This window comes from Engystomops pustulosus, chromosome 3 (genome assembly GCF_040894005.1).
Source record: "Engystomops pustulosus chromosome 3, aEngPut4.maternal, whole genome shotgun sequence".
Lineage (NCBI taxonomy): Eukaryota > Metazoa > Chordata > Amphibia > Anura > Leptodactylidae > Engystomops > Engystomops pustulosus.
The window spans coordinates 202,218,489-202,232,155 of NC_092413.1; the positions used below are offsets into that span (position 1 = coordinate 202,218,489).

Genomic DNA, 13,667 nt, shown 5'->3' on the forward strand with positions numbered 1-13,667 from the left:
ACTGGTCACCAACTCCACTGCCCTGGTGAGCAGTGTAAGATTCAATCATTATTTGATCAGATTTTATTCTGAAACTTTTATTCATCAAAAACTTTTTCTATAGTTTAACCACAAGGTCAGCACAAAACGAAGCGACCAGAAGATAGTCATGTACTCATCTGTGAGAGGGCCGCTCTCGTCACACAGCCATATAACCGAGGACAGATCAGTGACACAGCATGCAGTGTTTTTGGAGAGAAGGGTCTAATGCTGTGACCATTTCAATATTGAAGAAATTAGGATTTATTTAAAGGACTTGGCATTGTAGCTCCTAAACTACTGAAATAAAGTGTCAGACCCTCAGGTGGGTGGATTGTGTATGTTGCATGGCTGACAGCGGATTGTTGTATTGTAGTCATGCTCTCTGCAGGAGTCGGGAAGCTCTGCAATGGTGACATAGCCAAAGCAAAAAGCAATTTGTAACATCATCAGATCAAGGGAATCGAAAACTTTTATCACCAAGCAGTTTTTACATTCAAATATCTTTGTTAATTAGTTTCATTCCACATAAATGTAAAGTAGTCAAAGGGGTCGTCCACATTCCACAAATAATTGATATTGTTTGCGTAATTAAAAGTTATACAGTTTTCCAATATAGGTTCTGCATGAATTCCTAGATCTCTGCTTGCAGTTCTTCTACAGGAAGCTTCATTGTTTACTTCCTGTGGATAAAAAACGGTCCTTGGTCATGTGATGTCAAACGTTTCTGGGGTCCGTAGAGGGCAATGATTGGATAAGGCATTACCACGGTTATCAAGACCAAACCCTCGCACATAATTCTTGGAATATGATTCAAAAAGACAAAATCATCCAATATTGGACTTGTTCTCGGAGAGTCCTATAAACCAATCCTCAATCGGAATGGGGACTGTCAAATCTGCACTTAAAGCAACTTTAAGGTTTTGGGTGAAGAAGAAATGGACCCCATAATCTCCTGGGTCACATGTAGACTAAAACAAACATTCTTGTTAGTGTGTGAATGCGACCTTAGTGGTCCATATATCATGATCATGTCCTAAAGGTCTCCAGAAAAAAAAACTGTAGCGAAGCAGCACTCCTTAAAAAAAAATATTTCTTTATTCCACAGATAAAAGCGCAAAAAGCAATAAAAAAGCGATGTTTCGCCCTCTCTATGAAGCTCTGGTGAACCCGTTGTAACCTGCAGCTCCCACGTAGACTTCACTGACTCAAGTCCTGTTCCCGCAGAGAAACTAGTGGACAGGATCTAATGGCCGCACCCATTTTGCACCGAAATATAATTTTCATATTAAAAAAAAAAAGTGTTTCTTTTGCATTCATCTCACAGGAAGGACAGGTTTAAGATACAGGACACGTCACCTACATAGCAATATTTTTATTTTATGACTAGGGACCGCCATGAACTTGCACAATTTGGGATTCCCTGGTAGTCAAAAACTGGAATTTTTTTATTTTTAGTGTAAAAACCAAATCAATCCTGACATAACACACAAAGCGCACCAGGCCTGCGTCCACATAACGGGAGCGCACTACTCTTAATGAACTATTCCACTCCACTCGCTCCCTCCTGTAATTAATTTCCTCGAAAACTCTAATTCCCTTAAATAACATCTTGTGGCCTGATAAAATTAGACTATTTTTATTTTCTGTGGGTAAGTACGACCGGGAGGTCAACACGACTTTTAATTAGTCGGAGGTAATTAGCAAAATAAAACAACCGGAAAAAGCGGATCATAAATCTTTCCTAGACGCAAAAAAAAAACAAAAACAAATTAGTGTAAAGTATCTCAGGGAATGTCTTTACAGTGCGGGGGGAGGGTAAACGGTGGAATATAAAACACGGATAACAAAGGATATAGAGGAAACAAAATAGGGAGGGCGAGGGGGCCAGTACCTTTAACACTAACAAACCGGTATCTTCAGAAGCTTCATTAAGTTTTATTTGTTGTGTCAAAACATTGTTAACCCCTTAAGGATGCAGCCATTTTTAGCTTAAGGCTCAGCCCGATTTTTTGGATTCGGACTTGCTTCGCTTTATATGGTTATAACTTTTGAACACTGTTACTTATCAAAACGATTCTGAGATTGTTTTTTCCCCACATGTTGTACTTCATTTTAGTGGTAAATTTTGGCAGAAAAGTTTTGCGTTTATTTACAAAAAAAAAGAAAATATGATAATTTTTTTGAAAAATTTGCCATTTTCGAAATTCTAAATCATTGCGTTTTCAGGCAGATAGATTTACCACCTAAATAAGTTGCTGAATAACATTTCCCATTTGTCTACTTTACATTTTCATAATTTCTGAAATGTTTGGATAATTTATTTTGATGTCACGCGGCTTACAAATAGAATAGCGCTTTTCCGGATTTTCAGAATTGACTATTTTGGGGATAAATACAGTTTTGAATGAAATTTTACATATTTAGCATCAAAACCCCCTATATAACCAACCCATTTTCAAATCTGCACCCCTCAATCTATCAGAAACAGCTTTTACGAAGATTGTTAACCCCTTGAGATCTTCATAGTAATTGAATCAAAATGGAGGTGAAATTTAGAATGGTCAAATTGTTCCCTTATACGTTCATTTAGCACAAAAATTTACACATTTCCAAAATATAAAAAAAAAAAACCCACCATACAATTTGTTCTGCAATTTCTCCTGAGTACAAAGACCCCCCACATGTGGCTGTGACTTGTTTTATGGGGGCACAGCGAGGTGCAGAAGGGAAGGAGGGCGCTGCAGCTGCCAGGATTTTAGTTTCCTCATTGGCCCCTTTTGAAGGCTATAAAATTTTCGCTTTTTCGTTATTGGGGCCATGTGACGGCATTTTTTTTGCGGGATGAGATGCTTTTTCCATTGTTACCATTTTGGGGTTGGTATCACCTATTGTTGAAAATTTAGGAACTTTTTTTGAGGGCAGGAGTAGAAAAGCATCAATTCTGTACTGGATTTTTTACTTTTTTTTTTTTTTGGTGTTCACTGTATAGACTAATAATCATGTTATCTTTATTCTATGGGTCGATACGATTACGGGGATACCAGACATGAATATATTTTCTTACGTTTTACTAAATTTGTCAAACAAAACCCTAATGTGGGGAAAAATCTATCATTTATGTATTGCCGTCTTCCAAGTGGCATAACATTGTTACTTTTTTGGCTACGGAGCTGGTTGATGGCTTGTTTTTTGCGGGACATGTTGTACTTTGCACCAGTATCATGTCTGAGTACATATGGTTTTTTGATCGCATTTTATAGCATTTTTTGTGGGATTGAAAAGGTAAAAATCATAATTTTTGGAGGGTTTATAACAGTTTTTTTTTACGGCGTTTATCGTGGGGGTTCAATAATGATTTACTTTTATTCTACGGGTTGTTACGGACGCGGTGATACTATATATGTGGGGTTTGTGTTATGATTTAGACTTTTTTTGAGTTATATGTCTCTTTATATGTTTTGGGAGTTTGGGGCATTTTTAGTGATTTATGACTATTTTTTTATTGAATAACTTTTTTTTTTTTACTTTTTCACTTTTATACCATGGGACATGAAGAAGCAATCTTCTGATTGCTTCTTCAAGATAATATTCTGCAATACTGATGTATTGCAGAGTATTATCAGTGTCAGCCTATACACTTGCATAGGCTGGCACTGTGCCAGTAAGATGACGTCACAGACGCCATCTTACCGGCAATTCTTGCAAGTAACTCTGGGGTCCAGATCGGACCCCAGAGTTGCTATAGCAACGATCGGCGCCCCCCGAAAACGGTTCGGGGGGGCCGATCGTGGGGGAAAGACCCCCCAGATGCAGGTTAGATGCCGCGGTCGCGCTGACCGCGGCATTTAACGGGTTAAGCACCCGCGATCGGAGGCAACTCCGATCGCGGGTGTTACACTGGGGTGCCGGCTATTAGTTACAGCCGGCACCCCGTGTTTCCCGATGCCGGTTCGGCTCTGATCCAGAGCCGAGCCGGCATAGGCGCTGTGGCGGATATATCCGCCACTGAGCGCTAAGTCACTGCGCTCCGTGGCGGATATATCCGCCACGGAGCGTGAAGGGGTTAAGGTAGGTCTTCATGTTTGTTTTGCTGTTGCCTGCATTCAATGTTTGGTATATTTCTAAGGCCGTATTCACATGGGCGTGATTGTGGCCGTGATCTAGCCACACAAATTACTAGATCACGACCACAATAGATGTCTATAGCCCACGTTCATACTTGCCCATCTAATGTGCAATTGTGGCAACTTTCCAGCACTTCCGTTCATGAAAGGCTGTTGGGGATGACTTTAGGTGACATCTGGGCAAATCCATGGTCTCCAGTGTTACATTTTTTGGCCTAGATGTTACATTTGAAGTGATCAAAACATCAACAAGTCTGTCGAGACTGGATGATCACACGTCAGAAGGCTATGAACGGTATGAAGGGTCAGAAGGGTAATGGGACTTTCTTCAATTCCCCCAAAAAGTTGTCTTCAGGGCAAGATCAGAAACCCCCATTAAGTGAGCTCCTTGCAGGACGACCTGGAGGACCAGAATGTTCCTTGTAGGACAACGATTCATCCAAATGGCTTCCATGTAATCCTATTTTTTTGCCTACAACAGTAGTTAAAATCAGATTATGAGAGGGCATGTCACCTCCAGTAATGGAGATGTCCATCCACCAGATTGTCTTGGTCCAGAAACCTCCAAAACAATGTTAAGATGTTCACCAAGGATGCCGATGCTTGGCCCCGACCAAACATACCCCACAGGTATATCTACTAGTTTATAAAGCTTCATATGTATCTTTCAGAGACAAAAGAACATTGCAACAATGCTGAATAATAACATTGATAAGATGCGCCACCGGTCGTCTTCTGCTGTCACATTCCTATGTGCCCGGAAGCAATGAAATGTTAAAGGACCGTGGCTTTTGTTTTGCTCTTCATTTCCACTACAGCTGCAATAACAGAAGTGACTGTGAACATAACTATTCCGAGAGACAATTAATTCTCAATTGTCATGCAAATTTGCTGAGTGTATTGCCACCACCATTGCCTTTAACGATCCGCACTTAATAAAGACACATCTGGTTGCTACAGTAACAGAGCCCTGGCGCCCACAATTGCAGATACACTCATATCCCAGCAGCGGCGGAGGTGACAGCAGGAATATTATCCCCTTCACTATGTCTGTCACTTTACAATACTTGGGAAGTTTATACAGAGAGCTGTGAAAAGCCTTTTGTAGGAGAACGATGAGGAAATACATCTTGGGTTTTGATGGATGAAACGTCCTAATCCCCAAGTAACTTTCTATAACTTGGGTCTCCCGAGGTTCCACCACCACAATAATCTGAGCTTTCAATATTCATAAATTACTTATTGTACCTTCTTCTGCTGCCAACTTTGATACCAAAGCACTGGAGGAGCATCTGATGTCCCAGACTTGAGGAGGGGATACCAAAGCTCAACTTGAGCATCCGTCAGCAGGATATGTTAAAGGGGCTGTACGACAAGCAGATGGGTGACAATCTGACTGCTAGGACCCCGACCAATCACAAGAACGGAAACCCCAGCAATCTGGAGAAGGGGGTCCAGTTCTCACTAATGGATGGAGTGGTTTGTCAGTGATAGATGGGCACTGTGCTCAGCTATCTCCAACGCTCCTGTATGTATGCTTAACCCACCTCTCCATCAATTAGTAAGAGTGGGACCCCAGTTCGGCAGATAGCTGGGGGGTTCTCGTGTTGATATGTACCTTCACCGATCAGCTTGTAATACCCAATCTTTTAGATGAGGGGTAGGAAACTAATGGCCCAAGAGCTAGTGTGGCTCATTTGATGGCTGCTTCTAGCTCGCAGACAAATCTTTGATAAATAGTGATTGTCTCTGTGTGTGTCTAAGATGCACATAGCGCTGATCACTGGTTACAGGCAGCAAGGTGATGCAGGTGAATATTATTTAATTCTTTTTCCCGCTGGGGTTACCTATCTACTAGGGGGGCACGTGCTGGGGTTACCTATCTACTAGGGGGGCACGTGCTGGGGTTACCTATCTACTAGGGGGGCACGTGCTGTGGTTACCTATCTACTAGGGGGGCACGTGCTGTGGTTACCTATCTACTAGGGGGGCACGTGCTGTGGTTACCTATCTACTAGGGGGGCACGTGCTGTGGTTACCTATCTACTAGGGGGGCACGTGCTGTGGTTACCTATCTACTAGGGGGGCACGTGCTGTGGTTACCTATCTACTAGGGGGGCACGTGCTGTGGTTACCTATCTACTAGGGGGGCACGTGCTGTGGTTACCTATCTACTAGGGGGGCACGTGCTGTGGTTACCTATCTACTAGGGGGGCACGTGCTGTGGTTACCTATCTACTAGGGGGGCATGTGCTGTGGTTACCTATCTACTAGGGGGGCATGTGCTGTGGTTACCTATCTACTAGGGGGCATGGGCTGTGGTTACCTATCTACTGGGGGGCATGTGCTGTGGTTACCTATCTACTGGGGGCATGTGCTGTGGTTACCTATCTACTAGGGGGCATGTGCTGTGGTTACCTATCTACTAGGGGGCATGGGCTGTGGTTACCTATCTACTAGGCTCCTGAAGAATTCCATTTTAGAACATGTGGCGTTCATGGCTCTCTCAGCCAAAAATGTTCCCGACCCCTGCTGTAGATAGATGATAATTTCCAAACTTAGTACAACATCTTTAAATATTGCAGAACATGGTTTGCTGGGTCTCCTAACATGGCCCGATTCATACATATATTTCACTAAGGTTCTGTCTTACCACCTTTTATCTAGCACCTCCAATTTGTGATAATTTAAAGGGAATCAGCAATGCTGAGGGGGAATCAGCAATGTGGAGTGACTTGTCCTAACTGACAAGGGGCGTGCTTTCTCTTCAGATAAAACAACTCGGCTGCATCATTCACATGCTGACTGACTGGTAACAGCACAGCCGAAGTTACCAGAGCGCCTCTTGGCACCACTAATTATATATGCACTCCCCCATTTTCAGAAATTTAGACTGGACCCGCACGCTGATCCAAAGACAGCCTCCAGTACCTGGCTAAAAAATTCAGAGAGTTGGGGTGTGCATATAGAATGCGGTGGCAAGAGGTGCTCAGGTGACGTAGACTAGAGCACCTCCAACTCATTAGCATATTTTATAAAGTCTTTTTCAGATGGATGCTTCTGTTCCAGAAGCTGAAAAAAAGGTTTCATGGATTAGAAAACAGGACATCCAAGTAAGTAAGGGCAGTCTACCGTCAGGAATTCTGGTGGTAGATGTCCTATAAGGGCAATCAGCTCCCCCTCCCTCAGGAATTCTCTTCGGTGAGGGGAACTATAGGGGGGGACATGAGAATCGCTCTGTAAAGGTTATTCGAGGGGAATTACTGAGAAATTAGCAGGAGAATAAAGGAAGTGTCTTGGAGACTAAGATGACAGGATTTCTTTCCCCAAGTAAGTTAAATAACATTTTTTATATATTTGTGAAAAAAAAACAAATATCATTAGGTTCATTTTTTACTCTTCTTTAACTGAATTCAATAACCAAAAGCTAACTTGACCCCCTGGACTCCACTTTAAAGGGAATGTAACGGCTGGTGTTACCTAGCGGCCATCAATTACTGGAGTTTTCTGCAACATTCAAACAACAAAGACGCACAGACGAGGCAGGTGAGCAATTTGCTTCACAGACAACAAATATGGTTTATGAAAACAGTGATCAGGAGTAGCATATTAATACCCTCTGCTGTCACCTAAAGAGCAGCTAAATTATACAGAAACTTCAATGGCAGTCACCTACCACATCACTACTGCAAATTTTTGGAACTAAATTATGCAAATATATACATACACACATATGTGGCTGTGTGTGTGTGTATGTGTACATATAAATATATATATATACCCAGAAGATGACGTATGAGGAGCTGTGTGATACACGCCTTGTAGTTTGTCACATGTTGATATTAGAATAAATACAAGTATGTATGGACTTGTGATATTTGGGTCACATCAGGTTATTCCCTGACCATAGGACAGGGGGTAACTTGCAGACCAGTGGGGGGGGGGTCTTGAATCATGAGAACGGGACCCAGAGCAGTTGGTCAAACATGCCCCCTGCTGCTCTACTCATCCCTATGGCACTGATGGAGATTGCCAGATGAAGTATTCGGCTACTTTGAACAGCGCCATAGACAGTGAGCGGACAGGTAATGCACACAAACCTGACGCTACATTCATGTGCAGTACAATGGACCAGCATTTTCTTGATCCGTGGGGGTATCATCACTATGGATAGGGGGATATGTTGTTGTGACTGGAACACAATTTCAATCTAAATATTGATCATAAAGTCAAAATTACATAATGCAAGAATTCATGCTATTATTTTACTGCATCCTTAATGGAGGATTTTTTTGTTTTCTGTGCTAAAGATGTATACAGGAACTATTTATTGATCACATGGGCTTAAAAGGGATTGGTCAAGGATTTATATTCCTGGAATGAGGGTGCGGTATCAACTAGAGATAAGCGGACCCAATGTTTCTGTTCGGGATGAGGGTTCTGCACGTGTGACCCGACCCTGAACAGCCAGTCCAGCAAACTGATGCCCCTAGGAACTAGTCACTAGGCTATGATTGGCAAAACGTCAGGGTTCCACAGACTGAACCCAAATGGAAACATTGGTTCCGCTCATCTCTAGTGCCAAAATCTTGCCTCAGGACAAACCCAATCAGGCATTAGGGGAAACAATAAAGTAAGCAAAGCTTTCATTTCCATTCACTTCATTGAAAGCCATGGCTTCAGTTCTGGCACTGATCACTCCAGTTGTCCCTCGGTCTCCTCTGCTGCATATATAAGCGGAATAGAGAAATCCAGAATTTTCTGTGCTCCGTAAACAAATAACAATTTTTATTATTTTAAATTTTTTTTTTTTTAAATAACGGCACCAGCTGTCTTGTGTGATCTTATCAATTGTCCTCATCTTACTACAGAATGTATGACCGCGAAGACAGTAGACGATGCTATTAATATCAGGCTCTCATAGGACGGTGCAGAGTATGTGGTGAATAGTAATAGGTCTGACAGATTACAATACAAAAAAAAATTTAAAAAATACCTACGTTAAATAATATTAGTGCGGCACAGAGAGCGAAAATCATGACTCCAAAGTCCTGGCACTGTGCACACTCAGCGAGCGCTGGCCTCGCTTGGCTTCACTCAGGAGGGGAGCTGTCAGGTCATTGTAGTCTCATTTCTGAAAGTGCTGCGCTTGCTTAGGTAGTGCCTGGATAAGTTTCGACGGCTGTCATGTATCAGATCCCAACGGCAGCCGGTGAGGATAGTCCCTACACTTTTATAAAAAGGTAACAAAGAGCTGCAGGGCAGAGGCTGCCATACAGGGGGTGCGGAAAGTATTCAGACCCTTTACATTTTTTCACTCTTTGTTTCATTGCAGCCAATTGGTAAAATCAAAAAAGTTCCTTTTTTTCCAAGTTATTCTACACTCTATACCTCATCTTGACTAAAAAAAAATGTAGATATTTTTGCTAATTTATTAAATAAAAAAAACTGAGTTACAGAAAAGGTCTGAAAACGTATGGTCATGTGATGTTTCAGTAAACTGGCAAAAATATCTACATTTCTGGTTTCGTTCTGCCAGTGTACATTGAGCCAAAAAAAAAGAACTTTTTTGATCTTACCAATTGGCTGTAATTAAACAAAGAGTGAAAAATTGAAAGGGGTCTGAATACTTTCCGTACTCACTGTACAAGCACATCGATCTCATTACCCTCTAATGCTGCATAGAAGTGGGTCAGACCTTCTTTGGCCTGCCAACTGGAAGTGTACTAGTTACCAAATTGGGATTCGTCACCTCCCCAATAAACAAAGTGACGTTTCAAGCAAGTACATTACCGCTCCATTCATTCACTATGGGATTGTTAGCCATTAAAAAGGAATGGACCTTAGTTCATCCCGAATGGATTCCCACTAATCAACTATTTAGTATTTAGGGACAAGCCCTAAAATGCCATCGCCCCCTTAAACTTGTAATTATAGATTTCCACCAAAATTCCATTTGTGACCTGTAGACTGTGTTAAAAAGAATCTTTAATCGGTTCTGACTTACAAAGCTGCAGACTGTAGGATATGTTTAACCAAATCTTTGTGCATGTTTTTTTTTTTTTTTTTTGCAGGAACAGTTGTGGCTTGTTCAGTGATGACATCCCAAAAACCACAGTCCAGCTACAATCCTGGAATATAAATACAATCCTGCTGCTGCTACTAAAAAACACATACAAAGTAATGGATTACACAGATCTCCAGGACCAACACCCAAGTACATCTGCAGCTTTGTATGATCAAAACTTCTAGAAGGGGATACAAATATTAGAAAAGGGGTCTGTAATGATGTCTCTATTGGCATCAAGACTTACTTGCAATACCAAGCACAACCACAATGCAATATATGGCGCTGTGTTTCTTATACTGTATAGAGCACTCATTTGAAAGCTGCAGACTCCTCAACATCTAATTCTAAGGATATTGGGTATGATCAATATCGTATTGCAGGTGTCAGACATTTTTTTTTTTTAAACTGCTTGGTTTTTGAAGCAAAGATACACATAAAAATATATTTACTGAAAAAAAAAAAAAGAAAGAAAAAAAACCCTGACGAAATAACATTAATTCAAGTTAAAAAATTCCATAGATTCATTTGAGGGTTTGTATTTTTCCGATATTTTAAATTGAGCAGGAAGAACAGAACGCTGATTATTCCCGAGGCTGCCTAAATTACAGATAACCTCCCCCCCAGCACAAACCGTTCTTCTTTACATCGGTCCAAATAATTATCCCCAACATCAATATTTCTCTAGAATCGAAATGTCTGAATCATATCTCGTGAATAACGGGTAATCAAGAGCAGAGAAGGGATTTCTTCCAGGAAGAGGAGAGCGTAGATTGCACGCTAAAAACGCAGTGCTTCACCGAGAGAGGTGACAACAATACTGAGACGAGGATGGAATGAGCAATTCCTATACTATGGATGGCAGTAACAAGGTCTCGCTCATTATATGACAGATTATCATTCATTTCTAGCACCTCTTCTCTCTATCGTCTCAGTCCCTTCATTTGAAATCAACTATGAGCTGGAAGGTTGAGACCCAGCTGCTGTGACTCACCGCTGCTGTACATTTACTAGCAAGATGGAATTCAGCAGGGATTTCAGAGAGAAAAGATCAGGAGGGAGAGAAGGAGGATGAAAAGAGCAAAAGTACACAGACAAAGAAGAATTAATACAAAGTTTCTTGTATTCACATGTACTATTGCTTTTACCCTTTCGTTACCGAGGGTCACTGGCATGTAAATATCATGAAGCGAGGCTAGATTTAAATATACACCGTACAGTGACCGCAGTAAATACAAATAATAATAATTCTTTATATAGCGCACACAGATTACATAGCTGTGCGCAGAGTTTGCCAAATTAATCCCTGTCCCCAATGGGGCTCACAATCTAATCATCTACCAGTATGTTTTGGAGTGTGGGAGGAAACCGGAGGACCCGGAGGAAACCCACGCAAAAACAGAGAGAACATGCAAGCTCTTTGCAGATGGTGATCTGGACAGGATTTGAACCCTGCTCCCCAGCGCTGCAAGGCTGTAGTGCTAACCACCGTGCCACTGTATTCCCTCCAATTCCCCCTACAGCCAGAAAAGAGCTGTCTGACTCCTTTATCATTCATCTGTGGATCAGCTGCTGATCTGCAGGCGGCTCCAGGTATTGTCTTCCCTCCTAATTTATATTAAGTCTATTCTTTGGATACATTATCAATATTTTTAATACCGCAAACCTGCCCAATCAGTGCCAAGAGCTGTCCCTCAGCCTACAGTATGTTTATTCACAAGGATATTTCTGGCTATTTTCTCTCCCATACAATTTTGTGCTCCCGTACTGAATGGTCAACGCTGAATAGTACAAAAACACAGGCACTGTAGTTAATTACATAAAAAGCACAAATCACCGGCTGGAAGGGAAGACTATTCTGGATGGAAATTACTCACATTTTCTATAACGTGGCCAATTGTTTGAGGGCCATAATGACACCCTCAAAACAAAGCCGAAACTGCCATAAACACAGCAGCCATAAAGCAGACCACAGATAATTGCTGCAAAGGAAAAAAAAAGGCAAACAAGAGAAGTGTAACACATCAGATAGAAGAGGATACCCATCCTCAGAAATAATTTTTAAAAAATGAAAATAAAATGAGGTGAGGTGAGCTTACCTTGCTTCAGGTAGCAATATGGCGTATTTATGAGGAGGGGTGGTCTCGGGGAAATTGGAGAGAATAGCCAAGCGATGAGGGAGCAGATCCGATCCATGGAAGGTAAAGAGAAGATCCAGTGCTTGTACGTTGCTTTCCTACAACGATAAAAAGAAAAAATGGGAAATTCACTATTTTGTTGGCTTCAGAGCTAAAATCTCTCAGCATCGCTTTCTGTGTAGACGTGTGTAGTTAAAAGACATCTACCACCAGAATGAAGGACTGTAAACCCAGCACAATTACATACTGGTGTGCGCCCCCTCTGGCAGGGTCTGGTCTTCGTTTATCTTCTTATGCCCTTGTGGAAGAAATATATTAACCCGTTCCTGAGTGGTTAGCAAGTATCCAATTTTTCGCTTTATGCATCTTTTGCTCTATTTAAAAATCCAAAATTTTTTTACCATATATACTTGAGTATAAGCCTAGTTTTTCAGCACAAAAAAATGTGCTGAAACCCCAAACTCGGCTTATACTCGAGTAAAAAAAAATAAAGGTTTTACCAGGTTTTTGTGGTAAGATTAGGGACCTCGGCTTATACTTAGGTCTGCTTATACTCGAGTATATACGGTAATTCTTTTGTGTACAGAGCTGTATGAGGGCCTGTTTCCTGCGTGACTAATTGGACTTCCTAGTGCCGAAAATTAATATTTCATGCCTTGTACTGGGAACCAGGAAAGAAAATTCCAAAAGCTCCGAAACTGACAAAAAAACACTGTATTTGCGCCCTTTTTCGTGGGGACGTTGTTTTTACAGCTTTCACAGCTCGCTTCAAAAGGACAGCTCCCCTTTATTCAACCCCTTTAATTGTAACATCCTCTTTAAAGGAAACCTACCATTTGATTTGATGCCGTATAAAGCAATGATACCTTGAGAATGCTGTAGCTACACTGATGCAGGATCATATCTTGGTTAATCCCTGAGCTGAGTGGTTTTGCTGATAAAACAGATATAACATTATGATAATGAAGCTATGTCCTTCTATGGCTCCTTCAGTGCTTCTCCTAACACATTAGTTATTCATTGCTTCACAGGATGATGTAATCCCTGGGCTGTGCCTGAAGACAGAATAATCAATCGCTGCACCATCCCCCAGCTGCTGTGTATGAGTGATCCAGCTCAGGTTGATTAGTCATGTCTTGACTAAGCTCCATTTGTAATGATAAGCTGCATGTGTAATGTGTTTATATAGACAGCCAGCCTGACTCAGCTTTCCCAAGGTCCTGAATGTTATAATTTTTAACTCAGCTCAGGGATCAAACAAGATATGTTTCTGCATCAGTGTCGCTACAGCATTCTCAAAGTATGTTTGATTTATAA

At 41.4% G+C, this 13,667-nt stretch overlaps 1 protein-coding gene across 3 annotated transcripts in view; it reads right to left on the reverse strand.

Moving 5' to 3' along the window:
• Window positions 1–13,667, reverse strand: part of NBAS (NBAS subunit of NRZ tethering complex) — a 415,971-nt gene that overhangs the window by 306,261 nt on the left and 96,043 nt on the right. For all 3 annotated transcript variants that reach the window (XM_072143606.1, XM_072143607.1, XM_072143605.1), the window contains exon 21: window positions 12,312–12,448. In XM_072143606.1, the coding sequence (XP_071999707.1) occupies window positions 12,312–12,448 (137 nt within the window). The remainder of the gene's footprint in view (window positions 1–12,311; window positions 12,449–13,667) is intronic.